The 24,324-nt window shown below is 39.4% G+C and overlaps 2 protein-coding genes across 4 annotated transcripts in view; both read left to right on the top strand.

The window, feature by feature from the left end:
* The window catches only part of LOC131693856 (protein melted), a 54,112-nt gene that overhangs the window by 17,436 nt on the left and 12,352 nt on the right, over positions 1–24,324 (top strand). For all 3 annotated transcript variants that reach the window (XM_058982080.1, XM_058982077.1, XM_058982078.1), the window contains one exon: positions 21,711–22,323. In XM_058982080.1, coding sequence (XP_058838063.1) covers positions 22,219–22,323 — 105 coding nt within the window. In that variant the 5' untranslated portion in view covers positions 21,711–22,218. The remainder of the gene's footprint in view (positions 1–21,710; positions 22,324–24,324) is intronic.
* On the top strand, positions 3,902–4,699 carry LOC131688346 (uncharacterized). Its single transcript, XM_058972550.1, has one exon. It carries the CDS (start codon positions 3,902–3,904, stop codon positions 4,697–4,699), a length of 798 nt encoding a protein of 265 aa, XP_058828533.1.

Here is a 24,324-nt window from a genome sequence, read left to right as displayed (position 1 = left end):
CAATACCAAGAAAAGACCAATTAAGAAAATACGCTCATACCTATTAGACAACACGTCTCATGGCGACATGACCGGGAACCGATATAAGAGATCCCGCTCCCTGCCAGAATTCTAAAGGCGCACCGAAAATTTAATATCAGACTCACGGTTCGCGCGACCATTCAAGAACACGCAAATATATTACAAAATCACGTCAGCGTACAAACGTTAGAGCCCCTCGCGATTTTCCAAGCAACCTACGCCCACGAACTCGCAAACATGATTATACCCCGATAATAAGGTGAACGTCTCAGTACTCATAAACTTACCAACGCGATCTCCAGCGTCAATCTACAAACTCCCGCGCTCGCACCATCATGAATCGGGATCGTCCGGAAGTCTCTATCCTCGGTACCAACAGTCTAGGTCCATGTTAATTAATAAAAATAAAATAAAATTGAAAAATTAAGAAAAAAAAAATAACTCCCATATCCACTAGACAAAACGTTCCATGGCGACATGACCGGGAACTCTAGTGATATGGGGTAACTCACTCCCTGTCAGAATGTGATCCGTACACCGAAAACTAAATGAATGACGGTCCGCGAATATTTGAATGGCCGCAGGGTTTCAAAATCGAATTTATACACGCAAAGTCACATATACGCGAGCACACGTCAACATACGAACGCTTAAGCCCTTCGCGATCATCTACGCACACCTATTCCCGTAATCGCGCAAACTTGGTATTCACTGGTAATTATGTGAACGCCTTAGTTCTTACGAAGTTACAAACGCGGTCTCAAACGCGAACCCGCAAACGCGCGCGATCATGAATCGGTCACGTCCGGAAATCTTTAGCCTTCATTCTAGCAATTTAGGTCCATACATTCAGTTGGACTAATCAAAAAAATAAAGCTCATATCCACTAGACCACACGTTCTACGGAGACATGACTGGGAACTCTAATGATATGGAAAAACCCACTTTCTTCTGGAATCTGAACCGTACACGAAAAATTAAGTATCAGATTTATGGTCCGCGCGCGTTCTAACACGCGAATATGCGAAAGGCACACGGTTATAAAAGAGAATTTATACACGCGAAGTTACATACACGTCAGCACACGCAACATAGAAACGCACATGCGACCGAGCACGTTAACGTACAAATGTTCGAGCCTTTCGCGATGATACACGCGATCGCGAGTCCCTACGCCCGCATATACCTGAACCGTACAATGAATATCACATTCAGAATCACGGCCCGCTACAATTGGCCTGAAGCAGTGTTTTAGTGGGCGACATTGCCTGTCTCGTCTGCAAATTGTAGTATGTGATTCTGACGGGGAGCCCTTCCAAGAACCTAGCTCTACAGCTTCAGTAGGACAACTCTCGAAAAAAAAAAGTATACGCTCCGTCATAAAAATAAAGTTAACAGACTTGTTCAGTTGATCAACTTCGACCTCAACGCGATCGAACAATGGGCAATAGATAATCGACTTTTTCCCAACCCCAAGAAGATAAAAACTATAGTCTTCTGCAAGGAGGGTACTGTGGTGCCACAAGAAAATATTTTTCTGCGGCGAATCCCTTCCGCTATCCGAAGAAGCTGAAAATCTCGGGCTCATCATGGACTTCAAATAAATATGGTATGGCCAAGCTAACGAAATCATGAGAAGGAGCTACAATACTCTTCGTACATTCCAGCAATAGTACATTTCAAGGAGTACTATCCGCACAAACTCATGAAAAACTCACCCAAACAGTATTGATGTCATTCTTCTCGTACTGAAAATTGGCTCTCAAATACGCAATAAGAGCAACTACATCGCTGCTTCAAATTGACAGAGTGAGGTTCGTTTACAAACTCCGACAGTGTGACACAACCTCGAAGAGTGCAACATACAAGACTACGATGCGACCTTCCCAAATACTATCGACGACCACTGGCGGATCCAGGGCTAGGGGAGCACGTGCCCCTGCCCCCCCCCCTCCTCCCCCCTCTCCCTCTTTTCATCCAGAAGCTGTTTTGAAAAGGATATTTGCTTTGTTCCCTAACGTACGTAGCTTGCTTTGAGCATTTGACCTTATAAATTCAGTAAATACAATTAGAATGTAAGTTTATTGGTAAGGTATGTCGCAATCTCATAACTCACATAGTTCTGTCAAATCTCAAGTAAATTGATTTCACTTCTCTTTTTTGTGCCAGTTCGGTCATCGTCCTTGTACTCAGTGTGATGATCATCACGAAAAAACCAAAGGAGTACGACAATACTTAACATCAACTGCTACGGTGTGACTTCATACAGCAAATAATCAAAATGAGTCGAACATTTTAACAAGAAACCGTTTCAAGAATTTGATTATTTTGCATTCTAAGCATATACATTCTTAAATAGTATTGTAGTTTCTAAAAGTAGAAATTCTACTAAATGCATAATTGTATCGATTTTGTTGGCTGTTTTCGGCAAATTTAAGACTTAGAGAAACGAAAGCAGTGAAATTGAAAAACGGATAGATATTCTAGAGCGAATCAGTGAGAACGAAAAACTAGGACTAGGCAGGCTCATATAGACACGATCGAAATGAAATGTGAAGAATTCTTTGCCTTCTCATAAATCAGAAATATTCCTTTTCTTCAGTCGATAAATTTTCTAAGGATGATGCCAGCTGATTCGTTAAAACAATGCACACACGTTTCTGTTGATTTTAACTGATTTCACCGATTCTTCATCCGAACAAAGTCCCTGTTAAATGCTCTTTTGGGATGAACTAGCTCCATTGCTGTTGTACCATCACACAGTGGGACGAGCCCGGACTTAAGTCCATATATGAAGGTTACGCGATATGCTCGCTAGTATTTTTCTCGTATCAGCTGAGCCATCAGAGACATTTTTGCGAGATTTTAGGTGATTTGAACGTAAAATTTTTTTTTTGAGAGCTTTTTGAAGGGATTTGCATTATTTGACCATAGAAACTACACCACGTCATTTTGATTTATCAAAGAAACGGTTGATTTTATGCATTGCATTACTTCACCAAAATTATCCGTGTGATAAAATTACATCGTATAATCGCCAGAAGTAAGTCACTAGTTGGTTTAGTTATTGTTTAGATAACTGTTTGGAATTAATTTTTATTGAATTGAACAACGACGCCCGTGGATGCCCACGATCACACTATACTCATTTGAAAGCTTTTAATTTTCGCTTCAAAATAAGTCTACACTAGTTTTGCGAAAACTTGCGATAAGCAGTCAAAATTAAAAAAAAACTGTTAATGAAGACGCATGATTATTACTGATATTGAATTTGAATAATCACTTTATAGTTAGAATAATGACACGAATACATGCACAACTTTCAGACAGCATTGAGAACATGATCTACGAGGGTTTTACTAGTGATCAAATGTAAGGAGCCGAATGGGAAATATGGTTTTTAGATGGTGAAGATATTCAGAATGTTAAAAAAATCAGTAAATATTTTCGACCAATTGTAATGTGCCATTAAATGTTTCTGGAACTATTTCATTCTAACTTACGTAGTAACTGTCAAATTGAGTGAACGCAGTTGAGTTCTAGTCATTTTGCAAGACTATCTTGATCCTAATTTGATATATTCTGGTAACACTGTTGTGAATCAGTTTGTTTATTTTCGTTCTCGTATTTTGGATCGTTTTTTTGTGTATATTAAGCGATTTCTCAATTAGAATAGAGTTTGTGCCCTCGCCTAAGCTGCAGTTATTGATCAATTGACTGATAATTTGTGATTCTTGGTCGTGCGGTGACAATTGATAAACAATTTGTTCTCTCAAAGTGTCGTCGGTAGTGATAGAATCCTTGTGGTGAAACCGTGGATGCATATCGGGAAAGCTTATTCGCGAAGTAGCTACTGTTGCCTACCTGTAGGCGATTCGCAATGGATTCGATCTGCCTGCAGTGCTCCGAGCCGGTAACCACTTTGAATCAGCTGAAATGCCAAGGATTTTGCGACAGAATCATGCATCTATCGTGTTCAACGCTCACTCGTCCAAAATTGGACATGATTAACGATTCAGCGAATATATTCTGCCTTTGCGACAGCTGTGTGGATTTGATGAAATCCTCCGCAGTGAATGCAGCTTTTACAGCATTGAGCGAAGCGTTCCGTTTGCTGACCGACACACATAAAACAGCGCTTGAAGCATTAAAGGCTGAAATGGAGAAAACCAGAAAATCAGTGGAATCCGCAACGACATTGCCTGCAACTCCCATATCATGGCCCGTTCCAAATAGAGCTGGAGGCAAACGTGCTCGCGAGACGGAGGATGATAAATTTCCTTCTAAATCCGATGTCCCCAGTCTAACGTGTGGCAAGAAAAAGGGTGATGTAGCAAAGGTACCCACAATCACTGTTCAACCTGCTACTAGTAAATGCTGGATTTACTTGTCACGAATTGCTACCACCGTTTCCGAAGCTGAGGTTGGTGCTATGGTTAAGGAGTGCCTTTCAACGGACGATCCGGTCGAAGTGAAGAAGTTAGTGAAAAAAGACGCAAATTTGAGCGGACTTAATTTCATTTCTTTCAAAATTGGTGTTGACCCTCAACTTCGTGAAATGGCTCTCAATGCCGATACCTGGCCGGATGGGATGTATTTCCGCGAGTTCATCGACTTTCGGCAAGAACGTAATAATGACGGGAAGCATGGGTTTCGGAAAACACCTCGACTGGGATAAATCCATCGCTAATAGCAGTTATTTTAGACCACGCACCGACAATTCGCCTGTTGATCAACGACAATCGGGACGCACCGTAGAAAGCAATATGGAATCCCCCAATCCGCCCAGCACAGTCGTGCCCCTTGCAGTCAGCAGTATCTTCAGTCGTCCCGGCCCTGTGTCTGGGAATGGAGAGGGGGACTTCCAAATTGCCCTCTTTGGCAAGTATTTTCAAAATTATGTTGATGAATCAACCGTTTTTCCTGATGGAACTGTTTGTTCTAGCTCGAATGCTTCCGACTGTCAATTAATGAGTCATCGCTGTCAGCCGTCAGCTGGAAACCTCCTGAGGAGCACTCCAACTTCCATCACGAGTGCTACCAATTCATGCAGTTCACCCGCTCCTTCCGCTGTTAGCAGTCATTCCAATCGCCCCGGTGTACATTCCAGACGAATGAATCGAGGAGTGCCGGTCAGCCTTCCGTGCCTAAAATCGTCGCCAATCCACTTATACTATCAAAATGTGGGAGGCATGAATACCTGTGCAAATACCTATCGTCTAGCTACCTCGGACTGCTGTTACGACATCATCGCATTGACAGAAACATGGCTAAATGAGCAGACTCTTTCCAGCCAGGTGATTTGCTCTGACTACGAGGTTCTCAGATGTGATCGTAGCCCTCTCAACAGCAACAAATCCTCCGGTGGCGGTGTTTTGCTCGCTGTGCGTCGTGGATTAAAAGTTCAACATATAACAAATGACGCTTGGAGCAGCATCGAACAAGATGGGCAGCGATAAAATTGGGAAATCGAACATTATATATATGTGTGGTTTATTTCCCTTCCGATAAAATTCGCGACTCTGCACTAGTTGATTCTCATTCTGAATCATTGACTTCTGTTTCCGCGATGGCGCAACTCACTGACGAAATCATGATTATCGGCGATTTCAACCTTTCTACAATAAAGTGGCGTTCCGTTCATAACGGATTTCTACAACCCGACCCAGACGAATCTGTTTTTCATCCTGGCAGCAGCAATCTTCTGGATGGCTATAGCACGGCTACACTTCAGCAGATCAACAGCACCACGAACGAGAACGACCGGATTTTAGATCTATGCTTCGTCAATGCCAGAGATCAATCGCCGCATATTTCCACCGCCCTCACCCCGCTAGTAAAGTATGTTCGCCACCATCCGCCTCTACATCTTACACTCCAGGACGTACCGCCTATGAAGTTTTCGAGCCACGCGCCCACCGTGTGTTACAATTATAAGCGGGCCGACTATAGCAGCATTTTGAATATTTTACAAAGTATTAACTGGGATTCTGTGCTAAGCAAGGATGATGTGAACTCCGCCGCTGAAACGTTCTGCCATATAATGAGCTACCTTATCGATCGTCATGTCCCAAAGTGTAATCAACGAAGTGATCAATCCCCCTGGCAGACAGCCGAGCTACGTCAGCTAAAAACTGCGAAAAGAGCAGCATTACGAAAGTTTACCAAACGCCGTACCTTGTCACTTAGAGCTTATTATGTAAGGCTCAATAACGATTTAAAAAAACTGAACAGTTTTTGTTTTTCAATCTACCAACGAAAAATGCAACGTAAGCTTAAGTCGGATCCTAAATCGTTTTGGAGAGACGTCAATGAGCAGCGGAAAGAAACCGGCTTACCTTCTACAATGTTTTTGAATGGTGAAGTTGGGCATGATTCACAAGCCATATGCAAATTGTTCGCCTCTAAATTTGCGAGTGTGTTCGTCAGTGAGACTCTGTCCTCGCAGCAGATTGACGTTGCAGCTAGCGGCGTGGCCCAGCTCGAACGGTCAGTGAGTGAGATTCGTGTGGAGCACTCGGATATTGTATCAGCAGCATCCAAGCTTAAAGCATCGTCATCTCCTGGGCCAGATGGTGTCCCTGCTGTGTTTTTGAAAAAGTGTATATCTGGTTTGGTGAAACCTCTCTGTCAACTATTCAAAATGTCACTGACAACCGCGATTTTTCCTCAATCGTGGAAAGCAGCTTTCATCTTTCCTGTCCACAAAAAAGGTGATAAGAGAAACATTGACAATTATCGAGGAATTTCTGCGCTCTGTGCCATTTCCAAGCTCTTTGAGTTAGTCGTGGTGGAGTCAGTGTTTTTTCACTGTAAAGAATATATTTCTAAAGACCAACACGGATTCATGCCGAATCGATCTACGTCGACGAATCTACTATCTCTAACTTCTTTTGTGTCCGAAGGGTTCGATGCGAATCAACAAACTGATGTTATATATACTGACTTATCTGCAGCTTTCGACAAAATCAATCACGATATCGCAGTCGCTAAATTGGAAAAACTTGGCTTCAGTGGATCACTCCTGCGATGGTTTCAATCCTATCTCGTTGGCCGTCAACTCAGTGTGAACATAGGTGATGCATACTCCAAACTGTTCTCCGCAACGACTGGTATTCCGCAAGGAAGTCATCTCGGACCATTTATATTCACTCTCTATTTCAACGATGTAAACTATCAGCTGAAAGGACCCCGGTTGTCGTATGCAGATGATCTAAAAATTTTCAACAGAATTAGGAGCCGATCGGACGCACAATATTTGCAGCAGCAATTCGACACTTTCAGCAGATGGTGTGAAAACAACCGAATGATTCTGAATCCGGCGAAATGTTCTGTGATATCGTTCACCAGAAAAAAAGATCCCATTGAGTTTGAATATAACTTGTCTGGAGCTCTTGTTTCCCGGGTGAGCTGCGTTAAGGATCTTGGAGTGCTGTTAGATTCGAAACTTACATTTAAGAATCACATTTCGTATGTCGTTGGTAAAGCATCTCGAAGCCTGGGCTTCATTTTCCGTACGGCTAAATCCTTTACAGACATTTACTGTCTCAAAAGCCTATACTGCTCTTTAGTGCGCTCTACGCTGGAGTATTGTTCGGCGGTCTGGAACCCGAATTACATGAACAGCAGCGATCGAATTCAAGGCGTTCAACGAAAATTTATACGGTATGCTCTTCGACGCCTGCCTTGGCGCGATCCTGTTCGTCTACCAAGCTACGAGAGTCGGTGTCAACTCATCCAGCTCGATACTCTCCAGCGTCGTAGAGAAACTGCAAGAGCCTTATTCATCTCTGATCTTCTGTCAGGACGCATCGATTCTCCAGATTTACTAGAGCGAGTTAACATCCAAGCAAGGTCCAGAACGTTACGCGGAAACGTTCTTCTGAGAGTGCCGTTTCGACGAACTATTCAAACAGCTAATGCCGCTATCACGGGACTACAACGCCTCTTCAATCGTGTGTCGCACTTGTTCGACTTTCATTTGTCTCGAATATCATTAAGAAATCGATTCCTGCAGTTTTTTAGATGTAATTAGTTTAAGTTTCCATCATTGGGGCCGAGTACGGCCTGTTGATGTGCGTGATAAATAAATAAAAAAAAGGGTAAGCGATATTATCCAAATAAAATAAGACCATTTTTAAATGAACCATATACGCGAAAAAAGGGTTTTTGATTTTTTTATGTAAGATATGAAATAAGCAATCTAAGTATGGGGGCTGGGCGTAGCGTAGTTGGTAAATCGATTGCCTTGTACGCAGCGCACCTGGGTTCAAGTCCCGACCCCGCACATAGGGTTAGAAATTTTTCCTAAGAGATTTTTCTAACCCGAAGAGGCGAATGACCTTAAGGTTAAAACCTCTATAATCGAAATAAAAAAAATTTAAGTATCTTAAAACACACCTGTGAAAAAAATCGTTAACCATCTTGTTGGATAGTGAATGTAATTAAACATTCCACTAAGGGTCGATTTCTTCATCCTCGCTTAACTTTTAAACCAGGTTTACCAGTACGTTTAAACCTGGCTTAAGCACTAAGCGAGGGTGAAGAAATCGGCCCTAAGGCACTCAAATTTTTTTTTCGAGAGTTGTCCTACTGGAGCTGTAGAGCTAGGTTCTCGGAAGGGCTCCCCGTCAGAATCACATGCTACAATTTGCAGACGAGACAGGCAATGTCGCCCACTAAAACACTGCTGTAGGCCAATTGTAGCGGGCCGTGATTCTGAATGTGATATTTATTGTACGGTTCAGGTATGTGCGGGCCTAGGGACTCGCGATCGCGTATATCATCGCGAAGAGCTCGAGCTTTTGTACGTTAACGAGTTCGATCGCATGTGCGTTTGTATGTCGCGTGTACTAAAGTGTATGGAACTTCGCGTGTATAAATTCTATTTTATAACCGTGTGCCTTTCGCATATTCGCGTGTGTTCTTGGATAATCGCGTGCGGACCGTAAATCTAATGCTTTATTTTTTGGTGTACGGCTAAGATGCTAAAAGAGAGTGAGAACTCCACTAGAGTTCCCATGGAACGTGTTATCTAGTGGATATGAGCTTTATTTTTTGATTGGTCCTACTGAATGTATGGACCTAAGTTATTAGGACAGAGAATAATGGTTTCCGGACGTGACCGATTCATGAGCGCATGAAAACGGACGTTTGTAGGTTCGTGTTTGAGACAGCGTTTGAAACTTCGTGAGTGCTAAAACGTTCTCCTTATTACCGGAGTATTATAAAGTTCGCGCGATCGCGAGCGTAGGTGTGCGTTTGTTAATCGCGAAGGGCTTAAGCGTTCGTATGTTAACGTGTTTGCCACGTGTGCTCGCGTTCATGTGACTTCGCGTGTACAAGACTGGATTTTGTAACCGTGTGGCATTTCCTATGCACGCGTGCGTTCTTGGATGGTCAAGCGGACCTTCATTCTGATAGTTTTTGGTGTACAATTCACATTCTGACAGGGAGTAAGTTACCCCATATCACTAGAGTCCTCTGTCATGTCGACATGTAACGTGGTGTCCAGTGGATATGAGAGCTTTCTTTTTTTAAATTGATCCAATTGAAAGCATGGACCTAGTCTGCTGATATCAAGGATAGAAACATTCGGAAGTGACCGAGTGCGTGTGCGGGAGTTTTTAGGTTCACGCTTGAGACCGCGTTTGAAAATTTATAGGAGCTGAGACATTCACTTTATCACAGGGATGTTATCATGTTTACGAGATCGCGGGTGTAGGTGCCGGGGATGGTCGCGAAGGGATCAAGCATTTGTATATTAACGTGTTTGTCACGTGTATGTGACTTCGCGTGTATAATTTTGATTTTATAATGATGTAGCGTGTATTCTTGTTTAATCGCACGTGGACCGTGAATCTGATGCTTAATTTTTAGTGTATGGCACAGATGGTAGTCCGTTTCCCCATATCACTTGAGTTCCAGGTCATGTCAGTGGTGTGTGTGTGTTTGAGACCGCGTTTGGAAGTTTAAAGATGCTACGTTTACTTAACTACCGGGGTGTTTTCTTGTAGGCGAAATCGCGGGCGTAAGTATGTGTGGATTATTGCAATTGTATGGTCGCGTTTGTGACCAGGTTTGTGTTATCGCGAAGGCCACGAGCGTTTGTACCTATATGAGCAAAGATAGCGTATAGTAGAGATATACTAATTAAAGGAATCATAACATGCCGAATAAAGAAAATAAGATGCAAAGAGCTTGACTAATAGATGTACAAAAGAAATAGCCTAATGAAGTAGAATAGAAAAACACGTGTAATTGCATGCTGTTAGACTTTCATCATGCTATGCTGGCCGGGAATGGATGATTCACGTGCGTCGGTAATATTATTGGATCCTAATTTATCCAACACGATTTTCCCGAATGAATAGAACCAAATGCTCAGATTGATCACCAGAAGTATTAGCCACTATCCTATCATATGCGTCAGTTCTGCATCCATTCCCTAACCCAACTGTCACAAATACTCAGACGAATACATACATAGATAGACATACGACTAGCACATAACAGTTGTACACTAGTACGAAAAACTACGATTATTACAAAGCTACAACTAATAGGTTTCTACTTATTCTACTTTATTAAATTAATTGAATTATAAAATTAATTTAATTAGTATATGTACGATGACGAAATCGACCGATAAAAGGACACACAATGGCTCCCTCTGTGAGCCCCGTCCACGAATACCACCAATAGAACAATATTTGCAAACACGGCACACAGCAAAAGTCAATCCACGTCGATCCGCCAGTCGGCCACGTCACCGCGCATAGACCAGTGGTTTAGCGTTGGTGTGCGAAGGTGCAGAGTATGAAGAAACATATAACATAAAAAGGCGCATAAGCCCTCTCGGTCTCCTCGATGCACCACTATCGAGGCGTAATGCAATAACCATCATAAAGCAATTGTCTGTCAGAGGTTCTGTAGGACGGATGCACGCAATATGCTTTATGATGTTTGCAATACCGTCAAACCCCTAAGCCTTGGGAAGGGAAGAAGTAAAGTTAATTGTTATTTTTATAACCAAAATATGAATTCAGCGTACAAAAAGTTTTTCCAAAAATATTTTGAGCCTTAGCAACAGAATAATTATTTTGAGCCACCCTAATGTATAATGAAAGTTTTTTTTTACAAGTGTTAATATCAAAAACGATTTTGGCACACGAAAATTAATATACAAAAAGTTTAAGAACTATTTCGATAAAATATATATTTTTGAGACACCCTAATGAATAGTAAATGTTTATTTTTAGTATGTTTTAATATCAAAAACGAATTCAGCGTATCAAAATTATATAAAACCGTCCTATTTGAGCCGATACGGTACAGTTTCGACTTTAGTCCACCTTTTGCTCTAAGTAGTGCCACTGTGCATTGTGCCGCCTTCCTTGCTATTATGGCAGATGGCTAAATATGGCTAAAACATAACTGAATCGTTATAGGACATTATTATTGGGAAAAATCCGTTTGTTGACGCATGTCCTTTTGAATGCTTCCGAGTGCATGGTCTTACCCGATCAGAAACAAATAACAGGTATACACCGAAGACCCGTTTTTATCAGTCTCATTGATGTATCTTTGATTGACAAAATGGGGACAATAACAAAACATATTTATTTCTTTTCTTTTATAAACCGAAGCTGTTAAAATATTCAACATTAGTCCGTATACATTGCCTCATAATCCTGGCTGGTTAACGAAATCGGGTCGAAAAGCTACCAAAATTGAGGGCTGATAAAAACGGGGTTTCACTGTATTTCTAAACTATATCTCGCATTGTTACTTGTTATAAATTTATGTTATTTTAACTACTAACGAGACCTAATTTATAACACAATATGTTACAAAAATTGTTTTCTGTTATAATCTATTTATTTCATTCTGATCAGGCTATCCGTCACAAAAATTTGGTGTTCATACCACATGAATAGATCTCTTGCCAAATCATAATTTTTCGTAAACTTATTCACGTAAAAAAACTCGAATCTTCTAAGTACATTGCCGTGAGGCTTCTAGCCTTGTAGAGTTTAGGCAAGTGATTTGCTTGAAATTCTCATATATTTCCTCGTCGATCAAGTCACGTCCATCGATTTTAATCAGCACTTGGTCGTACAGCCTACGGACCCCTGTTCTGAACGCTATTTGTTGTTTGAGACTGGGTTGTTTACTTGCTCGGTAACATGTGTATAGTACAGCATTCATTTTCATTCGTCAAATCATAATCTGACGTACTGGGATCAGCCTTGATTTTTCGAATGATCTTCGACCGCAGTTGACAGTAAACGGTTATACTTCGACACTCGAGTTGCCTTTAGTGGGTAGCTGTGAGAATTTGCTCGTATTTTTAAATCGCTCGGTCCAGCATTTTCTAGCTCCCGAGTTGACGCTGATGCATGTTTGAGTTTCTCGTTCTGCATGAGAAATATCTCAGAACTACGTTAAGAGCTAAAATAAAAAAGTAAAGGTAAAATAAATGAGCAGAACTCTTTACAAATGACAAAATGCTTTAACCCTTTCATGTCCAACTTTTTTCTAGTGCATGCAGGATTTCAAAACTATTTTTCCTTTAAAACAGTGGGGTCAAGCAACACGAAAAACCTTTTTTCATAAAGCTAGGTGCTTCCCTCGCAGTGTAAAAAGCTCCTCAATTTTTATCTTCCAATATTCAATACAATTCTCCTAGAATATTTACAATAGTCCAATAGCGTGGAAAATGCAGCCAAAGACAGTCTAAATTGATAAGTTTTATCAATTTTCAATAATATTGTAACGTAACGAAGATATATGAAAAATTCATTTTCCGTCGTCAACGTAAACTGTTCCTGGCAGCATTGCTCCATCGGAATCCAATCAGACTAATTGCAATAACCTCAGTTCAAGAGCTGGTTCTTGGAACTATTAATACCCAAATGAAAGGCAATGGTCACATTTATTAGCCTTACTTGTTTTTGTGAGCAAACTTTACCTCAAAGTTATAGCTGTTTAAAAACGGGTGCGCGACGTTAGGCATAAACACGTTAGGCATAAAAACGATAGGCATAATGTACGTCAGCCACAATTCACAAAAATATAAAAATAATCGCAAAGCTTTCGTTTTTATAGAGATATCGCTTATTTTTTTAGATTAGAAATAAGGACCCTTTGCTATACCATACCTTCGCATACTTTTAGCGAGAGACTCCAAAATGAAAAATACCAAGCGAGATATTTAACCCTTGCAAGTGTAGCATTTTTTCTATTTTTCTGTATAGTAGGTGAAGAAAATATCCCTTTATTTAAGTAAATAGTTTTGGTACAAGCACATTTCAAGCCTCTTAGATTTATTACTAATACAGCTGCATCCAAATATTTAAAAAAAAAAAAAAAACAAAATAATGAACAGACATTAAGTTTTGGATCCTATGGAAACTGGCAGTGTCATGTACAGGATCAACATTAGGCTACGGATTCTACGTTTGTGATGATACCTTTTTCGTTTCGGTAACTCGTCACAGTACAGGATTAAACTTTCTCTCATATCAAAGAGACTCCGTAGTTCCTTTTGTGATGGCCTCGAGAATACAATCATTGTGCTTAAGAAAATGGGAGACAATCAATATAGAACCGGCAATATTCGTATATTCGTTGAATGAATAATAAAATGCATCATTCTTTCTTTCATAAGCTGTTCTTCAAGGTTATGTATTTTTTTCTTGGGCAATTTCATCTTGCATGCATGAAAAACTAATCTAAGTTAACCCTTACAAGCCCAACTTTTTGTAGTGTTCACAGAGTTCAAGAAACACAAAAAACCCGCTTTGAAAGATGCTTCTTTCGCAGTGCTGGAAGCTGCTCAATATTTACCTTCCGGTGCTCAACACAATTCTCCTAGAAAATTTTCAATATTCTATATGCTAGGAAAAGATAGTCGAAGCCGATCCAAATTCATGCGTTTTATCAGTTTTCAACAATAATGGAAAATAATGAAGATATATCAAAATTATATTTATCAACGCTAACTGCTATTTCTGGTAGTAGGTACTGCCCTAGCAGAGTTATCAGACTAATGGAAATAACTTCAGTTCTAAGTTCTAATAGTACCAGTTACTGGTCTTACTTGTTTTTTTTTTAGTAAATTCTGCCTAAATCAAAAGTTTTATCAGTTTAAAAATGTTGTTTACAAAAATAATGGGCATGAAGGGGTTGATGTGCGTTATTCATACGTTAATACAAAATAGACCGATTTTAAACAAGAGTATTAGCCTATTTTGGAGATGTGCAATTTTCTTATTCGTTCATTCGATGTGCATTCGTTCTACATCCTTTGTTTGAGTTAAGGTATTTACAATAGAATAAAATGTTGATCGAGTTCTATCAGCTTCCAGAGTAATTCTACAACATCAAAAAATTTCAAACATTTGCGTCCTTACAACCCGATGCTGTCACCATCAAAAAGTTATTTTCATAAAGGATACTTCAATAAAATAATTTATGCCTAACGTCCATTATGCCCATCGTCCATTATGCCAAACGTCCATTATGCCTAACGTATATTATGCCTAACGTCCATTATGCCAAACGTCTTTATGCCTAACGTCCATTATGCCTAACGTACGTATGCCAAACGTCCGTATGCCTAACGTATTTATGCCTAATGGGGTATACCCTTTAAAAACGTTGTTGTCCACAAACAACATGGACATAAATGGGTTAAAAAGCTTTCAAATTCGATCACTGGGAGCGCTGCTTTCGTCAAATTTAAGTTTCCCATTTCTAAATGATCTAGCCTTTAAAACTTAATATTTGCAGGTACTAAGTGACTTCCTTGAGTGAAACCTACAGACATTTCATTTAAGATTAAGACAACCATATATCGTATAATATCGGATGTCAACCAACTGGCCAACGACTGGGATACACAGCATGTTGTCGTATATCAACAGCCTGACCTTCAATGTCAACACCTGCTGGAAGTTGTGTTAGTTTTCCTCATATTACTTCTATTTGTGCTTTTCTGAAAATACCGACTCCAACAGGGAAGCTGAGATGGCCTCGAGTAGGAATTTTATCGATTTCTTGACCTGCACTTCACGAAACGATCACTTTAATCAGTGAAAAGTTAAGGAACCGTCTGGAAGGGCCTCTGGTGCGGCTTTGTGGAATAGAAACTTCCACTAGTGTAATGGGAATGCTAAATCATGCAGCTTTTAAAACTCAACATGATGCTGACGCTGATGATGATGATATTTATAATGACGGCTCAGGTTGTTATCCATTTGGTCATTTTAAAATTATAAAAGTTTAAAATTCAAAATCAAAACCACAAGACTTGTCCTTTGCATAAAACAGAAAACTATTTCTGCAATTGGTGAAAGCAAATTGTAAGTTCATTGAGATCGTGAAATTGCTTGTAGTGTATTTAATTTGATGTTTTGCCATACAATAAAATCAAAACATATTTTAAAATCTTATTTGACTATTAAAACCTAAACCTAAAACCAAATTAAGATTTCATAAGACGACATCAAAATGTTTTTCTGTAATTCTGATGTTTGATTTAAATCGGGATGCAGCACGATTATATATTAACACTACTGAAAATACTTCCTGATGTTGTAGCACAACAGACATGCTATAGCGAAATCCTTCAGGTATTTTGATTAGTTTTGTCAAATTGGATTTGACTAACGAGATAAAGTGTAAAGTAAACAACAAATTGCAGTATTTCGATTTAATAAACATTGTTTCAAGAACAATGGTAATATAGTAGTTTTCGAAATAGTGCCAACACCACGGACATTTACTTCAAATTTTGTTTTTATGCGACTGAATCTTCGTGAGTTGAAGTATTTTCTGACGGTGAAAATGGAGCTTAGGCTTATGGAAGTCGGCTATCTTCAGTATCATCGCCTACGCAATGCAGGACCCAGCCAGCCTTTTTGATGGTATATCCAAGTTGAAACTGAATAATACGCATTTATATCCCACTAAAAAAGTCGCACAAAATGCACAAAATCGGCATATGCGTACCAAACTGGAGGCGATATACGTACATAGCTATTGAAATTGACGATTTATGACAATAATATACACGATAGGCGCGATAATTTTTAGTATGAAGGCGATTCAAGAGAATGTATTTACGATTGGATATGCGAAACAATCTGGCATTATATGCGATATCCATAATAGTATACGATTCCGGAACACGATATACGATTAACTCTCATTCGTCGGTAAAGAAGATCAAAAACTGGGAACAGTTGGCACATAAAACATCTCCAAAAAAACGAATGTCGGTGTGAGAACCAAAGCCCCATAGAGGTCTCCCTCCCCTCTCATATTAAGGTGGGATTCGAACTTACGACATTTGGATTGTAGGACAGGACTTACTACACAGAACTATTTTAATTGTTATAAGCCTGACAATATTTCGTAATCATATCTTATCTTCAAGTAGAGAAACCCTATTCGGATAAACATTTGCCATATATACAGTAATCTCATTTTAAAGATATGAAAAAAGTCGTAAGTAATTTCGCGAAATCGGGATTCTTATATGTTGTGATATATTAAGTCGTATCTAACTTTTTGAACTCATTGTGATGTATATCGAAGTCGTAGATATGTTTATGTTTATTAGTGACTATTCACCCACATATAATAAAGACCACAGTGACTTTATTATGTTGTTTTTCAGACATTGATCGAAGTAAAATACGATCACATATATGGAAAAATGAGATTTTAAATGATTTAAATATTTGTAGCTATATCAGCGTCAGCGTCCTGCGACCAGCTCCGATCGAACACGATTTATCTCGAACATCAATGCGATTTTGAATGAAAGGTCGTATTCAAATTATGTTTCGAGTAATATGCGATTACAAATCAATTTCTGCGAACTAAATTCGACTGTCGTAACGATTTTGACTTTTTGTAGACATCATTACGAGTCTTCTTCTACATTGTTGTACGATTTATGGTTTGCTGGGGACTAATATTCCACAGGTTATACTAAGCCAAAGCATTTGTTTTGTTTTGCGGAAACGTGAAACACGTGGTTGAAAGTGACAGCGTTGCAAACAAGACTCTCGTGTGTATGGAAAATGACAATATGGAGGTAAGGCTACATGATCTTTCACCACGTACCCCTCGTGAGCCAGTTGAAAAATACATGCCGCAATGTCGAGAAGTTACTCTTGATACTAGGAGAAACTTTTTTCCGGCCATGCCTTTTGGTGAGCATGTGGGTCGAAAGATCTATTCTCAACTCAAACCATATACCATTAAACAAACTAAGTTATGCGCCCATGAAGAGTAGAATCCTAATGGTGAGGAGCAGAGTTAAAAATAATCGAAGCTCTTTTTTGACGGCTGAAAGTGAATCTGATTCGACTCGCGGTGAATTGAAAAAATACTCATTCAAATATCCATGTTGTTCATTCAATTGAATATCGTACAATATATTCATTTCACTAATTATCTAGGAAAATGTTTTCAAATGCCGGTAAACCATATGAAACAACAATCATCATAGCTTTCATTGTGCCAGGGCCTACTTTGATGCGTTTGATTCGTTGCTGCACGGTCGCTTTGCGCAATAATCGGAGACGAATGAAAATTTACATGGATGAATGGGCGGTTTGTTCGTTTGACGTTTTCAGCCGCGTCACTGAATATTGAAAATGAGTGCGGCTGAATATGATCAAATTTCATTCAATGAATTTGAATATTTTTAACTCTGGTGAGGAGAATGCATAACGACCACTCATCTACGGTACATCAAATTGAAACAAGTCTTTAATACCATTATCTGAACCACAAAGGGTTGCCAACATTGTGGCAGCTGTTCAGGCCATAACGTTAACAGCAAACACAGCATCAAACACCCCAACTTCAACAGCCAGCACTATTAATGAGTAGGCTAAACAAATGTTTTCCTATCGCGAAAGAGGCCTAATCGAAAGCTTCGTACACGAGATCCGAGGGACATAATATATGTTTTTAATTATTTATATTTATATCACATATTGTAAATATTTGCGATTCCGATAAGTCATCACATTGAGCCATGCCAACTAAACTAATTATAAAAAAGTGATTGCATTCTTGGACGGTGCGACTTGTCTCATTATTCACCACTCTCTAAATATGAGCCGTGTTAGGAATTGTAATTCTAAATTTACTATTTTTTTTTTTTGAATCGTGTATAAGATATATTTTGCCATCATGGCGTGCTCCCTCTTTGTCAACCCGCTGGAGCCGCCTATGTCGACGACGCATATGTCACTTTATGCATGGGACCTACGTCGGTATCTAATGGGACTATTTCAGGCAACACGCCCCAATCGGACGAAAGATCTTTATTTCTACCCAGCAAACCATCAATCGTATAACAACGTAGAAAAAGACTCGTAAAGATGTCTGCAAAGAGTCAAAATCGTTATGACTGTCGATTTTAGTCTGCAGAAATTGATTTGTAATCGCATATTACTAAAAACATGATTTGAATACTACCTCTCATTCAAAATCGCATTGATGTTCTAGTTAAATCGTGTTCGATCGGAGTTGGTCGTAGAGTACTGGCAAACTTATATTCATATAGCTACAAATATTTAGAGCATTAAAAATCGTATTTTTGCTCACATTTGATCGTATTTTACTTCGATCAATGTCGGATTAAAAACTTAATAAAGTCATTGTGGTCGTTCCTATGTGTGGGAACAGTCAGCAATAAACATATCTACGACTTCGATATTCATCACAATGACTTCAAAATGTTAAATACGACTTAATATATCACAACATATTAGAAACCCGATTTCGCGTAATTACTTACGACTTTTTTCATATCTTTAAAATGAGATAGCTGTATATATGGCAACTGTTTATCGGAATAGGGTTTCTCTACTTGAAGATAAGATATGATTACGAAATATTGTCACGCTTATAACAATTAAAATAGTTCTGTGTAGTAAGTCCTGTCCTACGATCCAAATGTCGTAAGTTCGAATCCCACCTTAACATGAGAGGGAGAAACCTCTATGGGTTGGGCTTTGGCTCCGGTTCACAACCAACATTCGTTTTTTTTAGATGATTTATGTTCCTGTTAACTGTTCCCAGTTTTTGATCTTCTTTACCGACGAATGAGAGTTAATCGTATATCGTGTTCCGGAATCGTATACTAGTTATGGATATCGCATATAATGCGATTTTGTTTCGCATATCCAATCGTAAATACATTCTCTAGAATCGCTTTAATACTAGAAATTATCGCGCCTAACGCGTATATTATTGTCATAAATCGTCTATTTCAATAGCTATGTACGTATATCGCCTCCAGTTTGGTGCATTTTGTGCGACTTCTTTGGTGGGATATAAATACGTATTATTCAGTTGCAACTTGGATATACTATCAAAAAGGCTGGCTGGGTACCACATCAGCTTGCAGAAAAGTGTCCTTGTGTATGGAGTGTCGACCTGCAACTCGCTACCACTTTCGACGAGTCCGCAATTTTCACTGGCGTATTTTAAGGCGGCGCTCGCTTAGCGCTTAAATGTGGTGGTGAACCTGGTTTAAAAGTTAAGCGAGGGTGAAGAAATCGGCCCTAAATGAATCTCATCACTAATTTCTCTACTTTAGCCCACCCTTTTTCTGCAAATGTAATTATGAAAATGTATTTATTCCTTTAATTGATACAAAGTTTCTGCAACTGGCAAGTTTACGTTCTGTTCATAAATAAATTACAAATTTCAACTCGATGATGTGCCTTTTTTGTTTGAGCCTATCTTGCATTAGACAGGCTGCAACTTCCAGTAGTCACACTTAATATTTCTAGCAGATACATACTCTCCAAAGAAACCAACCTCCTTTTGTTTCGTCTACCCAGCAAAACTCAACTACGAAATGACGTGATGTGTTTGCTCTTCTCCAAATTGAAATGGGGTGTTTGTTCTTGGACAAAATTAGTCACGTCCTTTTTCGTATTCTGCCCATGTTTTTTTTTTGTTCTTTCGCGCAAACGATTACTTCCACCAGTCACTGAGACGGAATCAAAACAAATATTGTACACACCTACCGGTCGGTTGGTTCGCCTGTCGAACAAATAGCGAGTTATTATTTTGTTTGCTGGGACGACTATCGAAGACATAACAGTTGCGGTGGGGAACAGTAAATAGTTTTGTACAAAATTGGCGAATATTCTTTTCGAGCTTATAGGTGCTATTGAACTTTTTTCATTGGATTCGGAGGATTCCACGCAAACTTCCTGCTGCCTTTCAATGACAATGACAGTTAAAATTAAGGAGGAGTTGATCCTAGAAACGTTTTCAACTTCGCTGAAGGCGTGTATCTAAGCTCATTAATTTAAAGAAACGAGTTTTTTTTTACTTGCAGTGCAGTCATATTTGTCGTCATTTAATTCATTTCAATGATTTGAGTTCGATTTTCTAAACCGGGTGCCACTCGACTTCAAAGGAAAATATTTGTGAATCGATTACAATTTTTTTCGTTAAACTCCGTTAGCGACTTCGACTTCATCGAAAAAATAAAAGTGAGCTTTTCATAAAAATATATAATGCGACATAATAATGTAAGAACTCTTTTTCAGATTAAAAATGAACAATAGCTAGGTTAATTCCTACGTAGCATCCTTACTGACCCCGACAGTTTACGGACAAACTTGCCATTAATATGCTCTTTTAGTGAGCAATTAAATATATACAACAATCTGGATATCATCGGTTGTATTGCTCGTTTCTTCAGAGTGAAAGCAAATAACTAAAGGAGAGAAACATTTCGATCGGCAAGGGTGATTTAAATAAATCCGCTATGCTAATGATGTTGTTCCGATTGGTGCAGAAGTCGCCTTGAGCATGACGACTGATTTGGGGTGGTTCTCTCTAGCCTTTATATTTTTTTATGCAGCTTGCATTCCTACGAAAAAAAATGGTGCAACCAACATAAGCTCTAAAAGCCAAACAATAGTGTCGGAGCAATCCAAAATGTAACCGACAGACCCACCCTGATGGTTTTAAAAATACAGTTCCAATCGCATTTCTTCCACTGATAGCAGACTTATGTCTCTTTCTTGAGTGTACCTGTTCTGTTCCTGCATGTGTTCCTATTGAAAAGTATCTTTCTTAGCACTCATCTCACATCTCTTCTTGACACTGTTTTCAGCTAAAATATGCTGAATTTATCTTTAACCCTTTTGTTCCCCGAACTAACTATTTTGTAGATGCAACTTTCTCACAATTCAAAACATTGGAATTTGTTTATTTTAAGCTGAAATTATAAATTATATGTTCAATTCTTAAATATACTGGCTTTTGAAAATAAATGTTGGCCTAATAATTATGGTTTCTGATATTTCACGGTATTTATCAATCATGAATCTCTTGAGATCTTAAATTTTGTTGAAAACTAGAAATAACTTCAAAATTTATTATACAACACTGATACGGGTTAATGCTAATGTTCACGCCGTCGAGGTGGCGCATTTTTTACGCGCCGTTAACATCCCTCTTCGCGACGCGTGAATATCACCATCAGCGAGCAAATGCTGCTCAAGTCTCTAGATGACAGGCATCCCATTCCCCGTTAGCGTCTATAATTAGGCGCGTTTGCTGATGCTCCCAAGTGTGTCATTAATCTCGCAGAAACCTAAAAGATTTTTGTCTTTCTTTCCCATTTGCAGATTTAGGAACTGTCGTATTTGGACGTTCCAAGCCCTGCCAAGATTGAAGACAGTCAGACAGACTCCACAGCCGCTTCGACGCCACGCCTCAGCCGCATCGAAGGTTGCTGTGATCGACAGACAGACAGAATTAATTTCCAGTCGGTGAAACAGCGAACGTGAACGCGTGGAGAGTGAAGAATGTCTTCGGAAAAACAACATCGCATGCTGTAGTTGCGAGAGAAAATAGCTTACCGGGAGGACCGGGCAATAGTGTGAAAAGGCAATATGTGATAAGTGAAGTGGAAGAAGGATTTTCGAATCACGCCTCAAGTGTTGAGTGAGATTAAGTGAGCCTAAATCAAAATAAATTTAGCACGATTGGTTGAACTGTGTGAACAGTGTAAATAAATAGCGGTGAAATTTGGGACCGCCACGGATTAGCATCGACGGTTTTCTACGGGTTTAGATCGGATGGGTGAGATGTCAGTGTGCGAGATGCTGTAAGCCAGCAAAAGAGGCCTCAAAAATGCACGACTTGTTCACAACAGTTTTGTCGAAACGCGATCTGTCGCGAGCCGGCGAACTGTTTTCCGTTGCCGACGGTGAGATTGTCAACGATTTGGGTGAAGTGGTAAGTGGAAAATGTTACGTTTTACCTATTCGATTATTGTGATTATCGGGAAAGTAATTACACGTGAATAGCGTACCATTGAACAAAAACAAGTTGCCGTCATATTTAAGCTGGAATTATTAAAATCTATTGGTAGTCGAATGCTGAAATTTCATCCAAAATTAACAACGCCATAACCGTTTAAAATTTTGCCACAAATTCGAGACGCGGATCTTTTCTCAAGTTTTAAATTTATAACTATCCTCAGACCTAGATGATCGAGTAAGGTACAACATAGAATTTAGGAGGCAGGCCACATTTTTTTGAATGCATCAGTTTTTACGTACCTCTGACAGACAATTACTTTGAGATGGTTATTGCATTATGCCTCGATAGTGGTGCATCATGGAGACTGAGAGGGCTTAGTCTTTTTTATGTTTGGTGTTTTTTCATACCCCGCGCCCGCCCTAACTAACGATCAACCAACAACCAGTGCACACTGGCGTGGTCGACTGGCGGGTCGCCGTGGGTTGACTTTTTCAGTGGGCTATGTTTGCAAACATTATTCACCAACATAAGGGGTTACACCACCGTAGAATTTAAAAAAAATCGATTTTCTTTTTATTAGTCTTTAGAATATTAGAAATGATATCCCAAAACATGGAAGACGAAAATAATACATAAATGCAAAAATTTTCAATTCTGCCGCAACCCCTTATGTATATCCCGTGTGTAGTGAAAACTTTAACCGCGTTTTTCTCGAAACCACTTTTTTGAGCTGGCCGGAAATGCAACTCGAACAAATGATTTTTGATCGCTTTGAAATTTTCACAGTATATTCAAGAATAGATTTCTCCAGCGTCGTACGTAGGATTTTATTTTTTATTGCTTAACTTTTTTTTAATTACCAAATTTTGTGTCAATTTTCATGACATTTTCGGCGTTTTTTCACTCAAAAGTGTGCCATTTCGCGTAAAATAAAAATATCGAAAAAATCCTACGTACATCGCTTGCTATTAACATAAGGAATCAGAAAAAACTTTAGTGTTTGGCTCTAGGTCAAAAATAACGGGAAATAAGTTCCCGGCCGTGGACCCCTTTCAAAAAAACTTGCATGGGGAAAAATGTTGCAAGCCGCCATTTTCTTGTTCCAAGAAAAATTCTCGAAATATGCCTATTTTTTCGTGCTCTACAGTGGTGTAACCCCTTAAGGGCAGTGTTTGAGAGGGTATTTGTGTGTCGATTATTTTGTCGACTTCGTCATCGTGCATAGGCTAATTGATTAAAATATGTTGTAGTACAACCCTGTTTGTGATTATGCTGCAAAAATTGTAGTTTTTGGTACTAGTGTGCAATTGTTATGGGGTAGTCGTATGTATTTTTGTGTATGTGTTCATCTGAGTATTTGTGACAGCTACATGGGTCAGAAAATGGATGCAGAATTGGCGTATATGATAAAATAATGAGTAATCCTCCCTAGGATTCGTTGGTCATCTTTCACCGGTGTTCAATTCGTGCATTCGATTTGATTCATTCTGGAAGATCCGGTTTAATAAATTAAGGTTCGATTAATTTACCGACGCACGTGAATCATCCATTTCCGGAATTCCGGATTTTGTGTAGATACTGCTACCGAAAATTGAAGACGTGGTTTTCATTTAAAAGTTTGTTTGTGGAAAGCGTGGAAACAACGAGAACGTCGTAAATGTGAACAAATATGTGAACTCGGCTCCAGGCCTGTACTCCGATCATTACAAGATCAGGACGTCGGGACTTGTCAATGACATGGGAAAGCAGCAGTGCATTTCTTCGATGTCCGTTATATCCGTGCGGACCCTTCAAGTCTGTTGCAACTCGTCACTCCCAGGATACCTTCTCCAGGACTCGAGTAGTACGACATACCCAGATAGAGCAAGACAAAAAGATGTTCCATTCAATACAATGGTTATAATACTTCCAGCAGAATACACGGAGAATGTGGTGGAAAGGCGGTGTCTGAAGCCTTTTCCTGTTGCAGAGTAT

Source organism: Topomyia yanbarensis, chromosome 3 (assembly GCF_030247195.1).
Source record: "Topomyia yanbarensis strain Yona2022 chromosome 3, ASM3024719v1, whole genome shotgun sequence".
NCBI lineage: Eukaryota > Metazoa > Arthropoda > Insecta > Diptera > Culicidae > Topomyia > Topomyia yanbarensis.
Note: the sequence above shows the minus strand (reverse complement) of the source record. Positions and strands in the feature narration are given on the sequence as shown.

What these genes read in the sequence shown, in the direction of transcription:
- LOC131688346 (XM_058972550.1), top strand. Translation starts at nt 3,902, where the DNA reads ATGGATTCGATCTGCCTGCAGTGCTCCGAGCCGGTAACCACTTTGAAT.